The sequence below is a fragment of the Zingiber officinale genome, chromosome 10B, assembly GCF_018446385.1.
Source record: "Zingiber officinale cultivar Zhangliang chromosome 10B, Zo_v1.1, whole genome shotgun sequence".
In the NCBI taxonomy this organism is placed as follows: domain Eukaryota; kingdom Viridiplantae; phylum Streptophyta; class Magnoliopsida; order Zingiberales; family Zingiberaceae; genus Zingiber; species Zingiber officinale.
In genome coordinates, this window is record NC_056005.1 from 25,538,117 (window position 1) to 25,559,940 (window position 21,824).

Consider the following 21,824-nt stretch of genomic DNA (forward strand, 5'->3'; position numbering starts at 1 on the left):
CGTTGGGTTATCGCAACGGCGCTAGCTACGCTTGTTCCCGTGCCCTGTCCCGATTTAAACTAAAATGCCGGCAAAAGCGGGCTTTTACCGGAAAGCTGCAGGTTCGACGGACCTAATCGCCATTCACAAATTATTGTCCGTGACGACCGGCACATATTCGTTTTTTTTTTCAAGTAAAGTAAATGAATATTAAACGAGAAAGAGAGAGGAGGTTCAAAACAGTACTTGACTGGAAAAAGGTTACGAAGAGTGGACCAAACGCCTGCGGCCTGACGTCTACAATCATGCATCGATTGCGGTCACACTGACCAGTTGCTTCCCATTGACGTAACCTGACTGTTCCTCTGAGTTCTTATTCTTCCATTCACAGCAGCCTATGGAAGGGGATTGCTTGAGCTTTTGCTAGCGGGGAGAGAGAAAATTGCAGATCAAGGAGCAGAGGAAAGAAACAAGAAGAGAGGGGGGAGTGATCCAGAAATTGTACTCCTTTGCAGAGGAATTTACAGAGTGCCAGTGGAGTCAATATCTATCTTCTAAGCGCCACACTTGATCACGACGAGTGTTCTTAATTTTACAGTGTGAGAGAAAGAGAGATTTTGAATTGAGCGTGAAAGATTTGTGTGTCGGGGGAGAGTGGGGAAGAGGGAGATTGAGGAAAGAGGAGTGAGTGTATGAGTGGGTTGAAGACACACAGATCGTCTCCTTTTCTGGTTTACCTTGTGAACTCGCTCTTACTTAGATCTTGATAAAAGAGGATCGAGACGGCCGGGGTGGCTACGGGAAGGCGATTCCCTTCGGACACTGGCGCGTTCGCGGACTGGGTGGCCGCCTCGGCCGCCCCCGGCAGAGGAGACGACCTTCGCCTCGGATTCAACGCCGGTGGTTCTGAGGGCGGAGCTGCTAGTTTAATTTGGGCTGGCGGCGGGAGGCAGCCGCAAGACAGCAATTACGGAGTACCTGCCGAGATGGGGACGGTGGTGCTCCCCTCCGCAGCCTCCTTCCACCACCACCACCACCACCACCACCACCATCTCGAGTCCCTTCAGTCCGTCCCGGCCGCCGCGCCGCTAATACCGCCGCAGCACCTGCTGTCTAACCCTAACCCTAATGCCCACTTCTCCAACTATTCCATACATCCGATGCTCGACTCGAGAGGGGTAATCGCTGGCTGCGCCGAGGGAGGCGGGGTGTTCACTTGTCAGGACTGCGGGAACCAAGCCAAGAAAGACTGCACTCACCGGCGGTGTCGCACGTGCTGCAAGAGCCGCGGGTTCGAGTGCTCCACCCACGTCAAGAGCACCTGGGTTCCCGCCTCCCGGCGCCGCGAGCGCCAGCTCGCTGCGGCCGCCTCCGCCCCCAAGAAGCCCCGCGTTAGCGCTTCTTCCTTCCACCAGCCCGCCGCCGCCTCCCACACCTCCACCTCCAACACCACCCCTCCGCGTAGCTTCGACACCACTTCCAGCCTCCAAAGTGAGTTTTCATCAATTTATATTAATCAAACATATTTGTTTGAATCTCTTGATCCTCGCAGACGGCGGCGACGACGTGGGGGAAACCCTCCCGGTGAACGTGCGATCGCCGGCTGTTTTCAAGTGCGTACGCGTAACCTCCATGGACGACGACGGGGAGGACGAATACGCCTACCACGCCGTGATCAAGATCGGCGGCCGCGTCTTCAAGGGCTTCCTGTTCGACCAAGGCTGCGACAACGACGCCTCGATTCCAAATATGTCGGAGCTTCACCCGGGCAACATAGCGAGCACTGGCGGTGGTGCTTCCTCGCCAGCACTCCCCTGCAACATATTCGGAGGAAGTAGCGGCGGATTGATCGGAGATGCCAACTACGACGGTAACCATCTGTAGCTTCTCTATAGTGTCTCAAATACGTCCTCATTCTATTCTAGTTAATTAGGTAGCTACTTGGTCAAGTAAGTTTTAATTGTTTCTTTGGAAATAACTATATTTACTAACTGTGATGATTTCTTCATGTATTGTCTACTTATCGTCATCGATCATTTTTCACTTTCTTGATGAGTAGAATATAGATTCTAGTGTGTGTCGTTATGTAATCATTGCATAACACCGGTGCAATGCAGCCTTGGTAGTAGCTATCAACTTTGCTTTAGGTCGTTCTTGTTCTCAATGACCAAATGCAGGTGCCTTTCATTGTGTGGTGTTGATAGTAGTAGTACATAATATTAAAGCTTTGTTGCTGTGTTTGTGCCTATATTATTATTAAATCTACGTGTAGACTTTGCATGGGGAATTTAAATGGAAATGACGCTTTGCTCTCCATTCCTTGTCAGAGCAGTGTTCGATATTTCTTTATATTTTCGTTTTTTCTTGGGAATGAATGCTTTGTTCTCCTTTCTTTTCCGAGAAGTTCATGTGGCAGCAATCTTTTCTCTGTATGACCATCCTTGACGGCTTTGGTGTGCCTATTTATGGATATTTACCTATACTAAATATTATTCCCTTGGCAATTTCTCTCTGCATATTTTGTTATAGCAAGCCCTCTACGCTCTTAATACTAATTCTTGTCTTCTTTGCCTTTTTATTTTGCTTACTATTTCCTTTGGTGTAAGAGAACAATCAAGCTAGGACTAGTGCAACATATTGGCATCGCAATGTCCAGTAAAAACAATTTTCCCAAATATCATTAATTAATTCTAATCACGGTTGATTAACAACATAAATAATAAATGTATAATAGAATATCTCCTTTAGTGGCATTGGGGACAGTTACTGATGGCAACTTTTACATTTTTATTTTTTGATAAAAATATTCCTATATGCACATTTTCATATACGCTGTGAATTGGATTTATTTTTGATTAAATGTGATGACGCTTCTTTTTATTTTTTAATTCATTTTGTTAGGGAAATCAACTGTTTTGCATCTGCAGCTCATTTATTTGATAGCATTTTCAGTTTCAAGAACTACACAACAGGAATCTAAAAAGCATTATGGTTATCTGATTGAACTAGTTATATTCTTTATTTATGGTAATTTGTCTGTTATACAGCAGTCGATCACACCTCTCATAGTTGGATTAGGGACTCTCCTCAGTTCATTTTAATGAATTTGATTTTGTCAGATTATCGACGTATTTATCTTTATTTGCTTTAAATTGCTTTCTAATTTTGCAAAATAAATCAAAACTTGCATAGAAGCTATTTTGTTTGGTTATATATTTTGGTTTCTCACTTGTCATGCTGTATTGGTTATTACTAATATGCACCAAATTGCCTTCAGAATTTTGGTTATTTGCATGATAATTAGGTACCAATTCACTCTGTTCTATTTCCAAAAAACCTGGATCTTGCCAGAGGTTCTTCGTCTCTTCAAGAACATATTATTGTATCATACAAAATATGAAATAGGTAGGGACAAAAAGTATATATGATAGGGTCCTGAAAATATCATCTGATAGCTTCCATTGCTAATTAATGATGACGCTAGCTTAATAACTGGAATTGTTCTTTTAGTTTTGATGTGGATAAGTTTCTTTGTGAAATCTTATGTAGTTTAGGGAGTAACAATAGCAGAACAACACCTCGATCTAAGAGTTTCTTGATTTGAGAATGAAGTGTTTCTGTAGGAAATAATATGCAATGAAGAGCAATGTGGACTCACAATTTGATTAGAAAAATGATGTTATTGCTCAAGTATTTCTCCAAATACACTCCACTGCTCTCTACCCTACATCATAGTTACACTCAATGCCTATATATTACTCCTCTCCTTGGACTAACCCTCTTTGAGAATCTTGGAAGTCTGAGCCTTTGCTACTACCTTTCTTAGGTCTGACTACTTGAAATATGAATTGGTCTCCTCAAAATTGAGTTTAACTTTTTATTTTTAATCTTTCATTACAAGTTAGATCTTCAATTTGTTGAAGGTATCAACTCCAAGTGACTTAATATATCAGTGGCTTTATTGCAAGTCTTCACTTATGCTAGCTCTACATAGTTATTCTTCACATGCTCCCAAATTGAATGAAAGTGCACATCAATATGCTTTCCCTTTTGATGCTAAACTAGATTCTTTTCCAAAGCAATTGTCGACTTGCTATCAATGTAAAGTCTTGTATCTTCATCTTATTTTAATCTTCCAAAATTGTTAGTCCGATGGCTTAGGTATCATGGGGTTTGATTGGTGGCTTCGTCCTCCTTTTATGCTATCAAAAGAACATCTTCATCTACTTTTTTTTTTACCCGTTGTAGTTACCTTTCTCTTGCACTAAGTTAGATCGATCATGCCAACATTCAAATGCATAATGCCCAAACCTTTTACAATTGAAATATTGAACTTTGATTTTCTAATATCTTCAATCTGTCTATTTCTTCCTCTAATATGGTGGTTACTTTCTTTGTTGATTTTGTAACCACCAAGTCCTTGACTACTTTCCTAATTTTCACCATAGCCTCTTCCACGATTATGACAATGATCCTCTTGGCTACTTTCTCCTTCTGAAACTTCCTTTTTGTCATTGATGGAAAGTTTGTTTTGTAGACCTTGCCACAATCTCTCTCTCTCTCTCTTCTTTTGGGTTTTAATGTCATAGGTGGAAAGAAAACCCATAAGTTCATCCAACTTCATGTCTTTTACATCATTAGAATTAGAAATCTCAATAGTCATCACAATATAATCTTCACACCCGACTCTCTTCAAATTCTTTACCATTTCTCCTTGGTTTACACTTTACAGTGGCCAACATCCTTGTGGAGTAGTCCGATGCAAGCTCAGATTCTATCTTCGATCTTTAAATTCTCTTATCAAGGATTAGAGGGGAATCCTTTTCATCTTCTTGGTTCTATAGTATTCCACTCACCTTCTTGGAATTAGTCCTTCAAAACTTTACTAGTTTGACCCTTTTTGGCACTAGTTTTCCTACAGAATTACAAACACCAAACTCAGATTATGAACTTCTCTGCTCCTCTCAAAATTAAATTAAATATTTTATTTTTCTAATAATGTCTAGCCAAATTCACTGTGAAGATTTAGTAGCTGCTGTTAGTGATTTTGTAGTTTTGAGGTTTTCTGAATCATGTAGGGCATTGTAGACAGTATAGTAATTTGATTTACGTACTTATATTTGCACTGTAGCTTCTTGTGGTGAAACATTATGCTCTATGGAAATATGTACTTCACTGTTGTACTTCTAGAATTCAAGGCCATGCCTTACTGGAAAGCTTGTTTACAAAACAGTGTCAGTATTTCCTCGAGTTATATAATTTAACACCTATGAATCTGTGCCTTATGCCATGCATATTTAGCAGTGAGTATGTGACTTTGTGTAGTGGTGTTCGAATGATGCGTACATGTAGAACACTATAGTGACACGAGCAGTAACAATTTTAAGAGAATATTTATGATTAGGAGCTTGATAAACGTTATACTCATTCTTAAGTCAGATAGTTATGCTCTCTATTCCTTCAAGTCTAATCTGTCTGCACTTTGATTATCTTTTATTGTTATTTGTTTATCAAGAAAGAAAACATGATGATAAAATATTGAAGAAGCTATTACTTCAATGATAATATATTTTAAATTATATCACATCAGGAAGGTGGTAGATAGGGTTGACCAAGGAATTCTTGGAGATCTTTTTCATTCTTTGAATGGATTTAGGCTGTGATAGAGAAGGTTGACCATCAAAATCAAAGAGAAGGAATTTTCCATACAAATTGAATAAGTTTATAAGAATTTTGATTTTGGATATCTAATGCTTTGGTTGGAACCAGCGCAAGGAATTCAGTGTCTGTAATTTGATAAGGTCATTTATGCAACACTTTGTGGCCCAGGGATGATGATACGGTGCAATGATAAAGTGCTTTGGTAGTTAATTAGGTATTCATAGGTTGATTCTTAGTTGCGATGTATTGCAGTAAAATTCTTCTAGCAGGAAGATAGCTCTGTAATTTGCGCTTTTGGATTTATTCAGGTGATAGGTGAAATACTTTTTATGAGGTTGAATCGTTCATTTTTAAGATTGGTCGGTTTGAAAAGTTGATACTTGGATTATAAAAAAAATAATACAACTTTTTAAGTGAAAGATAAATTGTGCCTTTTAATATGTATGTTTTGATATGAAAATAATTAAAACTTAAATGGAAATAATAAATGCAGTTATAACATGATAAAAGTAAGGATTAAATGGATGGTGTAGTCTCGTGGTTACGGTGGCGGCCTTTCAACTATAAGGTTTCAAGTTTGATTCTGTGTCATCTCTTTTTTTAAATTAAATGACTTATCAAAATTATAATAAACAATATTTTTATATGTAATTTTGTATATTCCATAATTTTAAAACTTTATTTCCTAAACGAGTATATGTTGCAAGTTAAATTTTGAAATACTACAACTATTAAATACTTTAGTTGTTTTAATCGAATTTATAATCATAAGAAATTTTAAATCTGAAACCAATAAATTTTTCCAAACAATAATATTACATTAAATAATTTAATATCTAAATTATTACTACTACTCTTTCTATTTCTAATAATAATACGATTTTTTTTTTAAAAAATATAATTATTAAATAAGTTTGTGAAAATTTATTCAATTAAATAATAATAGTGAAACATTTTAAATAACTAAAACACGACGAAAGTTTTAATCATTTCACGATAAAATGTCATAAAATTAAATACATTATTTTAAATATCAGGATTTATAATTTTAAATATCAACTAATATTAATATTTTATTATGAAATTTTATAAGTTTTGAACATAAAAGTTTGTTAAAAGTATTTAAAGTGATACAGAATTTGATAAAAAAAGTAAGAGTATTGTAATATAGCAACCAATATTATTTCGATAGCTAGATATTAATCATTAGCAATTTTAATTTAAGGATCAAATTTAATTATATTCTCTACACTAGCAATCAAATTTAAATTTGAACATAAATTTAGTGATAAAATTTAAATTTTTAGTCATTAAAATTTAATAATTGATTTTATTTTGATTGATTTCGGTTGCTAACAATTGCCAATTGTAATGATAGCGACTAATTAAATCGGACGCTAAAGGAATCTAGCGATTGAATAACCTATCGTTAATTAACTATTTTCTTGTAGTGAAGTGATAATCCTCCTACATATCTCCACTTCTTGTTAACCGTGTCTCCAAACCGTGAATGACCGACCATTCAAAATCCTACGAATCTCTTTGCTAAAACCTAGGGATCCACTCCAACGTTGGTTCTTCTAAGCATGGCATCGACCAAGAGTACTTCCTCGCATCGGTATTTCGTCGACTTACCTTAGAGAGCCATCTCAAGATTTCATGAGGTTCTAGGTAAAAAAAAAAAATTTAGACCTTTAATAATTTTTTTTTTAAAAAAAAAATTTCACTCTTTTTCATTCAGACTTAGGATCGACAATGGTGAATTTTTTTTTAAAATAAAATATTAATTTAAAATAATTTTTTATGTAAAATTTAGTTTTTTAACTTTTTTTTTAGTTGTAAAATTATTAATTAAATTTTTTATTCAAGTTTTGATAATATTTTTTTTTTCAATTGATAAAATTATTAGATTATTTAATTTTTTTTTGAGACATTGTTAAATGTAAATAAGACTTTATTAATTTTAATTTTAAATTTTTTTTGCTGAACAGGTATAGTTAATAATATTAAGGTATTCAAGCATTAAGAAAATAATTTAATTTTTTTATAAGGTTCAATGCCTCGAGTGTGATTTTTAATTTTTAATTTATTATTTCTTTTAAAACTTTTAATTTTAAAAATAAATATAAACCATCATTATCAGATAACATGTCATGTGTTAAAATTTTTTCAAGATTTAAATATTTTATTTTTAAAAACTCATCATCAAGCAATTTTAACTTTTCTACATCATATAAAAAATTAAAATTATCTTCATATATTTTACATTGTTCAAATCTACTTTGAAGCAAAGAAATAGCATGGTTAAAAATATAATTAAAGTAATTAAAGTGGAAGCTTCACCTCGTTAATTTTATTCTCATAAAATTGTTTATTTCTTCTAATTATACATTTTCATAAAATTTTGGTTCTATATTTATTTCATTTAAAATCTCTTTGGCAGAAATCACAACAGATATGAATACATTTTCTCTATAATCATTAAAAAAAGAAACAAGATGTCCCCAGGGCGTAGCACAGCTGGGGGTGCATGGTTTCGTGGCCGAAAGGTCCAGGGTTCGATCCTCGGTGTGTCATTGCCTGGGGTTATCGTCCCGGCTATACGCTTTCAGCAGTGTACCTGCATTTACCTCTCTCTATATCCGTGGGACCGGCTCTAGGGGGGCCGCTGATGTGGCGGTTCCACATTTTTTTTATTAAAAAAAGAAACAAGACATTTTAACTGATCTAATGCAATAGCCCAAGGTAGTCCTTGCCAGAAGACATTTCTACAGCATCTCCCCTGTACGGGTGACAATCTGAGACTTATATACATAGCCCTTAGGGCTCACACTCATCAACCAACACGGCTAGTATATATATGAAACAAAAATAAAATCATCCATGCAGTTATAATAAAACAACCTCCGGCTGTCTACACAATGCAAAAGAAAACGAAAATATCATCTAAACTTACCTCTTCTGCCCGTCTGGCAGGAGCGTAGCAAAACATACCAAATACAATCCACCAAGCAAACAAAACCCAACCAGTATATTACTCAAAGACAAGCCACACAAAATCCAGAGTACCAAAACTAGAGCAAGTCTGAAACATGGCTCTAAACAAATAAACAGAATCCAAAAGACCAAAGCGAAAATCCTCATGGCAAGGGGACTAGCAGCTAGAACCTCCTAACGGCTTCAACCTGAAATAAGCATAATCAAAGGGGTGAGTTCAAGAACTCAGCGGATACTAGATAGACATGCATAATAAGATATGACTAGCAGTAATCATCATGTGGTATAGTTTTCTGAATAAAAATAGGAAATGCAAACTGAAAAGGCCGAAGAAAACTGTACTGACCAGGACCTCCTATCTGAATGTAAAGGGTCGTCAGACCAGATACAAAATGCCACCTGTATGCATGTCAAACATATGCAACCCAAACAAACGCAACATCCAAAATGCAGCAATAACAAACAATAAATGCAATCTATGCATATGGTGCAAAAATGACATGTGTCACCCCTGACGCCAGTCAGTCATCTCACACGCGATGGTGAGATCGAGTGGGTAGGGCTATGACAACTATGCACTCTGCCATCACTGCTACTGAGTGACCGAGTGGATAGGATGCTGTCAGACTACACCTATCCTCCTATCCCAAACATAGTGGGGGCCCTAAGCTCTCATCTCCCTGTATCATAGGGGAGGGATCGCTGCCCACTACACGCTACAGTCATCGTTACCCAGGAGCGGACCAGCGGAGCCCTGACAGAGCAAGTTGCACACACCCTGTCTGATGTGCCACTAACTCATGAGTGGTTATGTATGCAAAGCATATAACTGGCGATACACTCAACAATAATGGAGCTGACCATTGCCAACATGCAATCATGCAAGATGGTGCATGACACTAAACATGTAGATAAAGACCGTTTACCCTCCATATAAAATGCACTAAAAGGAAATAAATCATATGATGGTCTAGGTATCATCAACCTAAGTACATAAATCAGATATGACGAACTGTAGGACCGTTAGATTCGATAGAGGGGGGGGTGAATATCGATTCGCAAAACAAGAGTATAAGCGCAGCGGAAAAAGTAAAGTAGACACAATGGTTTTACTTCGTTCGGAGCCTGTGACGACTCCTACTCGAAGGCCCGTACTCCTTGAGTACTTTCGTTGGGCAATTCACTAGCAATTCGGATAATTACAATTTAAGTACAAAAAGATGCTAATGAAAACTGAAAACAAATACCGACAAAAGGGAAAAGAACGGAGCGTAGTGTCGGAGCTTTGTTGGCGTCGCACTGAACGTTGAGCAGTAAGACCAGTAGTAGAAGAGTTCTCAGTTTGATTGATTGATGCTGAAGCTCCTGTCTGGGGCTTCTTTTATATGCTGTTCCGGGCGCCTGGATTCCTTCCGGGCGCCTGGAATGTGACGTAGCTGCACAAACCGTGATGCTCCACGTGGCGACGACTCGGCTGGATATAATTTGCATTCCGGGCGCCCGGATCCCTTCCGGGCGCCCGGATCCCCTCCGGGCGCCCGGACCACCTTGTTCCAGAAATCTCCTTTTTCCTGCAAAACAAAGTTAGTCCGAGGCAATATATATCTTGCAAAACAGATTATTAGCACATTTGTAATAGTATGAATTGACATAAGTTAGTATGACTTAGATTCCGTCTTTCCGAGATCAGAATCTAGTCACGATCTCGACTTAGACATCTGAAATGGATCTAAGCCGGATCGACGCCTAATGTCCCCTTCCCGGGAACGCGTCCTCACAGTCACTCCCCTCCAGTGACTTACCTCACTTACCTGCCAGACGTCCGGTCGACCCGTCTGGACTTCTCGCCAGCGTCCGGCCCGTCGACCGCTTGGACTTCTTGCCACTATCCGGTCAGCCCGTCGACCTAGCCGGACTTCTTAAGCGTCCGGTCAGCCCGTCGACCGCTTGGACTTCGCCACTATCCGGTCACCGTCGACCTAGTGGACTTCGTATACATCAGCCCGTCGACCTGTTTGGACTTTTCCTGCACACTTGATCAAAGTGTCAGACAAAAACAAACTAACTTAACCTGATTTGTCATTCATCAAAACCTGGGGTTAAATCGTTAGTGCTAACCGCACCAACAATCTCCCCCTTTTTGATGGAATGACAACTTGGTTAAGTTAGTGAAAACATATGCAAGAACCATGCATTTATGTGGTTTTTAAGTTAGTTTGAATTTTCAGTTTGGTTCAACTAACTTAACCTAACTTAACCACCTAACCCTCCCCCTTTGGCATTCATCAAAAATAAGCATGGATTAAGTAATTATAGACTTCAGACAAAGTAAAAAAATGTCAAGTTAATCTGGGGGAGTTTAAGCTTTTGAAAATTTGTTTAAAGCATTAGCTTTTAGCTTTTAGAAAGCTAGCTAAGTTTAGATAGTTTCATTTTTAAACATAAGTTTTCAAAAACCAAAATTCCAAAACTAAGTTTGAAAAATTTATTTTTCCAAAAACTGATTTATTTTTCAACACTAAGTTTGTAAATGATTTAATTTAAAACTTAAGTTTTGACAATGATTTAAGTTTGAAAAGTCTAACTTTCATAATTTTCAACACTTAGTTTTTACAAATCAAATTTCAGTTTGCAAATATTGATTTTGAACTTTACTTTTAGTTTTCAAAGGAGTTTGGTAGAGCTAACTTTGATAAAGTAAAATAATTAAATCTAATTTTCAAAAATCAAAATTTTAAAGTTCAAACGTACTAGTTTCAAAACCATGGTTTAAAATACTTGAAAAGTTGAGTTTTCAAAGACTAAGTAAAAAGGATAAAAAGTTTGTGATTTAAAACAAACAATTTTGAGTTGATTTAAAAATTTTTCACAATTTTAAGCAAGTTGATTTTGAAGATTGATTTTTAAACTTTGATTTTCAAAATTAAGGAAAATGATTTTGAGAAGCTTAGTTTGTAAACTTAAGTTTTGAAAAATCTAATTTCCACAATTTTTAAAACTAAGTTAAATCTAATTTTCAAAATCAATTTTCAATAAAAAGTAAAACCCAATTCTTAAAAACAACTTAGTTTTATAAGAGTTAGTTTTCAAAAGTAGGTTTAAGAAATTTTTAAGAAAACATTTTTCAAACAAAATTTAAAATATTTTATATAACGGGAAATTTTTAATTAATTCCTCCCCCTGAACCTGACATAAAATTTGAAAATATTTGCTAAAAATATTCAAAGTTGATATATATATATATTTTTTAAATTGAGGTAGAATTTTCTAGAGAGATTTTAAAGAGAAGATTAAAAAATAACACTTAAGGAGATAATTAAAAAAATAAACCTCCCCTTAATTTGATACTCCTTTAATTTATTAATCCTCCTTATTTATTACTTCCCCTTAATATAAAATTTTACAACCATAACATATTTTCGTACCTAAGTGTTTTAGACGATTGTATAATTATCTTTATAAAATTGTTCATTTAAATTTGACTAACCGTAATTAATGTTAGATTAAGTTGAAATAAATTAACCTTTAGTGTAATGTTAAGTAAGATAAGTTGTTATTAATTCAATAATTGATCAATATTAATAATTTATTGATTGCTATAATCTAAATTTTGTATTAATTGATGAAGGTGTTAGTTATAATTTAACTTTTCATTTACTTCCTTTTAAGTTGGATTGACTTAGTTTAAAGTTGGTGGTAATTTGAAGTTAGACTCGTTATTAAACAAGATTAAGTAAGGTTCAATTTAAGTCAAACTTTAATTATATTTTAATAAAAATAATTAATATTTTTTAAAGGTTGATTAAGAAAAATGACTTAGAGTAATTTTAATATTTTTAATAAGATTCAACTTAGGTTCTAATCAAATCAAGCTTAGTTCTCAAATAAGGTTAGATTTAAAGAATTAGTTATTTACTTATTAATTACTTGATTAAGTTTAAAGTCAAAATTTTAGTTTTAAGTTTTATCTTAGGTATGAATTTAAAGTTTTAATTCTAAGTTATATTAAGTCTTAAATTTAAGTTTTAAATGGATTTAAAAGAATTATTATTATTATTATTTTTAAGGGATTTCTAATAGGATTTCTAAAATAGTGTTTAAAAGGATTTTAAAATGATTTTTATAATTATTTAATGACAATTAACATATGTTTAATTCAGTTTTGATTTCAGATTTAAATTAATATTAGTGATTAATTTAGGTTTCAGTTTTAAGTTTAAGTTAAAATTTTTTAAATTTTAATTGTAATTTCAATATTAAGTTTTAATATTCAGTTAGGTTAAATTAAGTTCTAAAATAATTTTCAGAAAAATAATGTTTAAGGAAAAAGTTTAAAATCTAAATAATACTTTTTAAAGTTTAAGAATAATTTTTTTAAAAAAATTTACAATGGTTTAAAAGAAGTTTTAAATGGTTTTTAAAAGATTTTTAAAAGAGTTTTTAAAATAATTTTTAAAATGTTTTAAAATAATTTTTAAAAGAATTTTTAAAGTTTTGAAAATTATTTTTAAGAGAGTTTTTAAAATAATTTTTAAAAGATTTTTAAAAGAATTTTTTAAAGTTTTTAAAATGATCTTTAAAAGAGTTTTTAAAATAATTTTAAAAATGTTTTAAAATAATTTTTAAAGTATTTAAAATGATTTTTAAAAGAGTTTTTTTTTACAATAATTTTGAAAATGTTTTAAAAGAATTTTTAAAATAATTTTTGTAGTTAATTTCATTTTTAAAATAATTTTTAAAGTTAATTTAATTTTCAAAAAATAATTTAGTTTTAATTCGAAATTTAATTTTTAATGAATTTGAAATTTAATTTTAATTTGAGATTCAATTTGAAATTCAAAATTTAATTTTAATTAATTTTAATTTGATTTGAAAATTAATTAATTTAATCCTTATTCATCTCACCCGATCTAGATTATCAATCAGAGAATCCTATAATTTTGTGAGATGAAGTAGATTTAATTACAGAGTTTGGTTTAACTTGTGTTAGATTCAGGTTTAGCTTTGGTCTCAACAAATAGGCATTTTTTGGATAGACTTCTAAGCTTGGTGAGTCACCTGGACATCATTAGAAGTAACCAACCCTTCGAGGTTTTCCGAATAGTCCTATCCACGGAGCTTAGTATTAAACCTTGGTCTAACTAGTTAGGATCCATTTAAGGGTAGCTTCGGTCAGTTCCACTTGGCCAAATGCACCAGATCGAAGCCATATCTTTTCTAGACATGCGATGCCCAAGCTTCCCTAACGTACTATCATCAAAAAACTTCACCAGTACCATGATTCAAGTTAAACTTGGTCTCTTTTTAACTAATCATAATTACCCTGCCGGGTTAGTTTGTTTGGGTTACCCTGTCGGGTAAGTTAGTTTTGGAGGTGCCAGCTATTCTGGAGCCTCCCCCTAAATCATTGGTCTTTAATTTAAGATTTTTGTATAATTAGAGTTGGTTTTAGTTAAGTTGTAATGTTTAATTTGTAATTTAAATTTAAGTTTTTAATTTTGAATTAATTAAATTGGTCAAATTATCTTTCTTTAAAAGAGTGTATTTAATATTTGAATGTTCTTTTAATTTCAATTTTATTGGGTTAATTGAATTATCTTTCTTTAATAGCTTATTTTTAAAGTTTAAGTTTTTATTTATTTTTAAATTTGAATTAACTAAACTGTTTGAATTATATTTTCTTAATGGTTTATCTTTTAGCTTTTTATTAATTGTTAATTTTGAAATTTCTAGATTATTTTTGTTTAATATGTTATCTTTAACATTTAATTTTAAGTTTGTTAAATTTCGTTTTGATTTTATCAAAGTGTTTGATTTTATCCTTATCTTTTCTTTGCCTTTTAAATTGATATGGTTAATTGAATTTATTAGATAAGTCTTATCATTAAAATTTAATTTTTTGTTAATTAAATTATCTTGGGTTTGGATAGAATTTTCCAGATTGATATTGTCTAGATTATTAAATAATTTATTAATTATGTTTAGATTAATATTGACCTTGTCATCCTTTTTGTTCGAATTTTCAAATTTGTTTAGGTTTAAATTCAAATTTTTTGATTTATTGATTATTTTTAGATTTTCTGTATTTTCTAAATTAATTATATTTATTTTATCAGAAAATTTCCTAGGGGTATTTTCGCAAGTATTGTCATGTATACTATTTTCACATATCCTTTCAGACATATCCAAATTAACATGCACATATTTTAAACTACTACTAGCAAGGGTGTTTTGGTAATTATTACTAACCTTGAGCGCAACCCCTAATTCAGCAGGCTTCTCCGTTGGATCTGACTCGAGTCCGGATTCGACTTTAACTTGATCTTCTAGCTCCATTGACGTCTCGTGAAGCTTGATCAACTGGGTCCATAGCTCATATGCATTCTTGTATTTTTCTAGTCTGCATATAATATTGTTAGGTAAAATATTATAAATAATTTTACTTACGTTTTTATTCAGCTCCGAGTTGTGAGAAGGTTTTTTCAATATTAGCATATAATCGATATCTACGCTTCCTAAGAAGCATTCCATTCTTCGCCTCCAGTAGTTGAAATCTTCATCGTACGGTGGTGGTTCATTGGGGTTCCATCCTTCTTGAAAAGACATTGTTCTTGCACACAATGAAACAAAGACAAAATCCCAAGACTTGGTCTTGGATTAGCAGTGCTGAAAAAAAAATAATATTTCACTACTAATTTTTTTTTAAATAATAAAATATTATTAAAATATTAATAAAAAATATTATCTCAAATTTTTGAAAATGTAATATTTTGTCGATACTAAATAATAGTGAAAAGATGACGATGTATTTTTCAAAACCAGTTTTGGAGGGAAAAAACGAAAGGCGTAAGGTTTTATTTTAAAAACGAACGATATATAATTTTTCTTTAAAAGGACCCCCTCTTTGTCTGATTGGTGGTTGCACCAAATCAGAGCGGTACCTGCTATGATACCACTTGTAGGACCGTTAGATTCGATAGAGGGGGGGGGGGGGTGAATATCGATTCGCAAAACAAGAGTATAAGCGCAGCGGAAAAAGTAAAGTAGACACAATGGTTTTACTTCGTTCGGAGCCTGTGACGACTCCTACTCGAAGGCCCGTACTCCTTGAGTACTTTCGTTGGGCAATTCACTAGCAATTCGGATAATTACAATTTAAGTACAAAAAGATGCTAATGAAAACTGAAACCAAATACCGACAAAAGGGAAAAGAACGGAGCGTAGTGTCGGAGCTTTGTTGGCGTCGCACTGAACGTTGAGCAGTAAGACCAGCAGTAGAAGAGTTCTCAGTTTGATTGATTGATGCTGAAGCTCCTGTCTGGGGCTTCTTTTATATGCTGTTCCGGGCGCCTGGATTCCTTCCGGGCGCCTGGAATGTGACGTAGCTGCACAAACCGTGATGCTCCACGTGGCGACGACTCGGCTGGATATAATTTGCATTCCGGGCGCCCGGATCCCTTCCGGGCGCCCGGACCTCCGGGCGCCCGGACCACCTTGTTCCAGAAATCTCCTTTTTCCTGCAAAACAAAGTTAGTCCAAGGCAATATATATCCTGCAAAACAGATTATTAGCACATTTGTAATAGTATGAATTGACATAAGTTAGTATGACTTAGATTCCGTCTTTCCGAGACCGGAATCTAGTCACGATCTCGACTTAGACATCCGAAATGGATCTAAGCCGGATCGACGCCTAATGTCCCCTTCCCGGGAACGCGTCCTCACAGTCACTCCCCTCCAGTGACTTACCTCACTTACCTGCCAGACGTCCGGTCAGCCCGTCGACCCGTCTGGACTTCTCGCCAAGCGTCCGGTCAGCCCGTCGACCTAGCTGGACTTCGTGCCAGACATCCGGTCAGCCCGTCGACCTATCTGGACTTTTCCTGCACACTTGATCAAAGTGTAAGACAAAAACAAACTAACTTAACCTGATTTGTCATTCATCAAAACCTGGGTTAAATCGTTAGTGTTAACCGCACCAACACGAACAACAAGACTACTACACAGTACGCAATGTAAGTCACTATTTCTATGAATAGGGATACACATGGCGACAATCAAAGAAAATATAAGTAGGAATGCATAACAAGTAGGAATATAGGCAGACAACAGGAACTAGATAGTGGCATATCAAGCAGATGCAAACATAATCATTACCACTAGAAATAAACTATTATGCATATCTAACATGACTATATCAAGAGATAAGTTAGAAGTACCCACCTCAAATAAAAGATCCAATCAAGCTAAATCCGACATCGAGATGCTGGTCTTGAATCAGAGTCCTGCATCAATCAACATATATATATATATATATATATATATATATATATATATATATATTTTATTTAGTTAAAGTCATATAAATTAAATAGCTAAATAAAATATCCAAAAACTAATTAGGGAAAACCCTAATCAATATATCCATTAACCCTAACTAATTATAATTCAGCGGATAACTAGGGTTAGATCTACTAACCCTAACCATCCCTCTATTCAACTAGATTAAAATCTATACATAATCAACCTAACCTTAAATCAAATTAAGTACAATTCATGCCTAACCTTCCCTAGCTTCCAATCCGATGTAAGCTACAACGAAAGAAAACACACCTTACCTAAATTTACAAAATTACCTCTATTAATCCACAGCCAGGGAGAGTGCTGCCGGAAGGAGTAGCTGCTGCTGGAAACCTAGAAACAACACCACAGCCTGAGATCAAACAACCGGGTGCTCCATCAATCCAAATCCACAGGGCACAATCTCACCTACCGGTATTAGTTGCTGCCCTCTGTTGGTTGCTACTCGGAAAACCTAGAGGTTCCACTGTACAAAAATTTTGTACAAAGGTCTAAACTTTTTCCTAACTACCATGTGTTCTTATAAATTAAACTTTGGATCGCCTGCGAAACTTAACACGTTTGATCCAAAACTTAATCTATTTGTTCTTTTAGGTTTTGACTTGGATCTCCTGCGGAACTTAACACGTTTGATCCAAATCACCTAAGTTATTAATTCCATTAAATATTAATTTCCAAAATTGGTTCCCAGTACTGACGTGGCGAGGCACATGGCCTTCTTGGATATGGGAGCAACCACCACCGACTAGACAAAACCTTTTAAGGAAAGCTAATATTTAATTTCCTAAAATAACTTTAGGTCAACCGAAAAGAACAATCAAATCACAAGGAAAAGAAAAACAAAAGAACACTATATCGAAAACAAATTTGAAACACTAGAATCGTATGCCTCTTGTATTTAGTATTATTTCTAAAAATAACTAGTATGATGCGGAAAGAAAAATTACTAGTTATACCTTTTAGAAAGACCTCTTGATCTTCTACCGTATTCCTCTTCTAACCTCGGACGTTGTGTGGGCAACGATCTTCCGAGATGAGAACCACCTAGGCACCTTCTTTCTTCTTCCTTCAAGTTTCGGCCAAGCACAAGAACTTCCAAAGGATGAAGAATTTTCCACCAACCAAGCTCCAAGGGATGCATGCTTTCTCTCCTTCTTCTCCTTCCTTGATTCGGCCACATCCTCCAAGCTCCAAGAGATGATAGATTTCGGCCACAACAAGAGGAGAGAAAAGAAAGGGAAGGGCCGGCCACCACACCAAGGAAAAGAGGGAGAAAAATAGAATAGAGTCCTTCACCTTGAAGCCTCCTCTACCCCTCTTTTATAATCCTTGGTCTTGGCAAATAAGGAAAATTTAATAAAAACTTCCTTAATTCTTTTGCCATTGAAAAGGAAAATTTATTTAATTAAAATAATTTTCTCTTTTCAAATTACAATGGCCGGCCATAACAAATAATATCTCCAAGCAAATAAAATTTTAAACACCAATTAAAACTTCCTTATTTGCTTCCGGAAATTTATAAAAATTTCTCCAATAATTTTATCCCTTCATGATTGTTTTATAAAAAGGAAATTTAATAAATTAAAATCTTTCTTTTAAACATGTGGATAAAAAGAAAGTTATCTCTATAAATTAAAATCTCTTTTGATCTACAAATAAGGAAAGATATCAAATCTTTTCTTAATCTTTTGTAGAAACTTATAAAAGAGAATATTTAATTTTAAACTCTCTGTAAAATACCGGAAAAATGGCGAATAATGATAAGGGAATTTTCTGGAATTTTTAGAAATTTTTCGGGAATTTTTCGGAGCTCGTATAAGCGACTTTCGGGGATAAAAAGGGGCCCAGGAAAGCCTGTTTAGGCTACCCATTTAAGTGAGGAAAAGTTATTTTTTTTCTTTTCCTTTTTATTTTTATTTAATTCCTTCCTCTCCCCGCCGAACCCGTGCGTGCCCCAAACCTCCCGCGTGCCATTTCTCTTCTCCTCCGCCAAACTCATCCCGAGCCCTAACCTCCTAGTGCCGGCGGCTTCCTTCTCCTTTGTCCTTGCCCAAGCGCCGGCGAGCACGAGCCACCGCCGGCCGAGCCGTTCCTCATCCCTAGCGCCGGACTCTTCTTCTTCTTCTCCCCGATCTGCCCTAACTGCTCCACCAACCGGCGCCACTTCTCTTCTCTCTACTCTGTGCAGTGCCGACGCCGACGCTGATCATTGATGCTTGCCGGCAGCCGATTTCCTTCCTCCTCCGGCCGTGCGAGCACAAGGGATGCAGATCCCTTGCCGGCAGGGTACCATCTGTCCTTTGCCCTAGATTCCTCTCCTCTGCCTCCCCTCTTCTTGTCCTCAGCACTGTGCGCCGCCGCCCTGGTTGACTCGGTGCCCTAGACCGCCGGAAAACCAGAAGCTGGAGAAGATGACAACAAGCGGCAGTAATTTGACAGTGGGATTGAAGGTGTTGGTGGTGATCAGTAAGGTTAGTAGATGGATTATGGAAGTAGGATATATTTGAATGCCTTGTTGAATTCTTGATCTCCATTATTGATCTTCATACGTGATCTGTTCAGTGAAGATTTTCCTACTGTGGGTTAGAAATCACGGCTGTGAGGAAGAGTTCCAGCCAAGCATTTGTGCGTTGTGGGGAAGACATTAGCAAGGAGGTCTTGCTGTGGTATACTTTGTTTCCAGTAGCAACTAGTTCACCTTGTTCTGTGATCAACAGCGGTTGAGCTTGAGGTACGATGTAGGGATCTTGATACATTTTTTTTTATAGTTGAGGTGGTCTATGAATTAGCATTTTTTGCTTAGTTGTAGATCTTGTGTATGTTGATTAGGGTTCCCTAAATAGGGTTGGGAATCTTATTGAGCTATTTGCTATATATGTAATTAGCTAAGTAAATATGTGATGGACACAGGACTTTGACGCGGGACGAGAACTTCGACACAGAGGTCGTTTAGCTCGATCTATATTGGAGACGGGTACCTCTTGACTTATCATTTATGATATTGTCTTTGGATATGCATAGTACTTTATAACTACAAGCAATGAACATGTTGTCTTTGGTATGTCACTGTTTGATATCCATAGCATGTTAGGTTTGTCGCCTGTGATGTATTCGTGCTTATATCACATGATTTGTTGCCATGAGTATCTTATTGCCATGAGTACTTTATTACCTTATGTATCTTAGTTTCTAGAGTAAGTGACATACCATGTTTTACTGAGGTTAGGACTAGGTTCTGGATTTTTGGTTTTAGTCATGTGTATCTAGATTATCTGATACTTAGGTTTTTATGCCATGACTGACTTGTCTACCTCTGTTTGTTTGTCATATATGGTTCGTGTACCTAGACCTTGTTCTTTGATATGTGCATATTGTTGGTACATAGGTTATGGAAGGGGGATATGTTTAGGATAGGTTGTTATACCAGAGAGGACCTGTATATCCTGGATCCGTGGATTTGACCTACTGATACTGTGGTACCCATATTATATATATATGGATTTTTCTATGCTGATCAGGATATACCATACTTGTTATATTCGGGACATATGTTTTGATATTCTATCTGACCTGTGTACTCTAGATTTTGGTATGTGACCATCGCTTTTACAGTACCCATTTTGTATATATGGATATGGTTATGTGGATCAGTTTTTGCTATGCATAGTGACATGCATCATGATTGCATGCTGTGCGATTGTCGGCTCCACTATGGTTGAGCCCATCGCCAGTTACATGTACTGCACACACCCCCACTCATGGTTTAGTGGTATATCAGGAAGGTGTGTGGCGGTTCTGCTGTTTGGCTCCGTTGGTCATATGACTCAGCGTGGTAGCCGGCAGTCAGTTCCGCTCTGTTTGGCTTCGCTGGCATTTAGTGTAGCAGCGTGGTAGCCGGCAGATGGTGGACTCTGTTTGGCTCCGTTGGTCAGGTGACTCAGCGTGGTAGTCGACAGAGATTTCCTCCCCGTCATCGTGTACCGGGAGATGAGAGCATTAAGCTCCCCCATTTATGATTTGGGGTCACAGGACAGGAGTACTCCGACAGCATTCCGTCCACTCGGTCACTGTTCAGGAGCAGTGATGTTAGAGTGCACGGTCATCACATGCATTGATTGCCTTTATTTGTTTGTGTTTGCTGCACTTATATGCTGCATTTTGGTGGATGCATTTGTTTGACATGTATACAGGAGACATACTGCGTATCGGTTTGATGACCCTTTAGATCAGGATAGGAGTTCCTGGTGAGTACAGCTTCCTTGGTTACTTATCAGTTTTGTATATTTCCTATATATTATTCGGAAGCTGTATTCCATGTTTATTGCTGTTAGATATATCTTACTAGGCATGTCTATTGGTATTCGCTGAGTTGTTGAACTCACCCCCGTGGACACTATCTTTTCAGGTACCAGGTTATTTATGGTGTCGCCTGGAGCATCCTGTCTGCTGGTCCCCGCGTCACATCAGAGACATATCGCTGCCTTTTTGTTATTTTATCTTGGTATATGAGATGGGTGTATTTGGCTTTGTGTGTTCCGGTTTTGTGTTCGGAGTGTTGTTTTGGTTGTCTGGTGTAAGCCTAGCCGGCTAGCAGTGTTTTATTTGGTTTTGTATGGGCTTGTATTTTATGTTTATCCGCTGTATTGGTTTTGTTTCAGCCGAGTAGGCTAATGATATATATATAACTGCGTGGTTATGTGTATAGTCCAGCCGCCTGTGGCTGATGTATATTATGCCTGTAGAAATGCTTCAGATTGTCACCCATACAGGGGAGGTGCTGCCGAAATTTCTTCGGATAGGGAATCCTCTGGGGCGTGACACTCTCTT

At 36.0% G+C, this 21,824-nt stretch overlaps 1 protein-coding gene across 1 annotated transcript; it reads left to right on the forward strand.

Annotated features, from left to right (window-relative positions):
* Positions 1–249: 249 nt before the first annotated feature.
* Positions 250–2,022, forward strand: LOC122030010 (protein LATERAL ROOT PRIMORDIUM 1-like). Its single transcript, XM_042589164.1, has 2 exons — positions 250–1,470; positions 1,532–2,022. Exons 1-2 carry the CDS (start codon positions 966–968, stop codon positions 1,861–1,863), a joined length of 837 nt encoding a protein of 278 aa, XP_042445098.1. The 5' UTR covers positions 250–965; the 3' UTR covers positions 1,864–2,022.
* Positions 2,023–21,824: the final 19,802 nt, after the last annotated feature.

Excerpts from the sequence above, each read along its gene's own strand:
- LOC122030010 (XM_042589164.1), top strand. The coding sequence starts at position 966 with ATGGGGACGGTGGTGCTCCCCTCCGCAGCCTCCTTCCACCACCACCAC. Across the intron at positions 1,471-1,531 it reads CACCACTTCCAGCCTCCAAA|ACGGCGGCGACGACGTGGGG; the intron begins GTGAGTTTTCAT and ends TGATCCTCGCAG.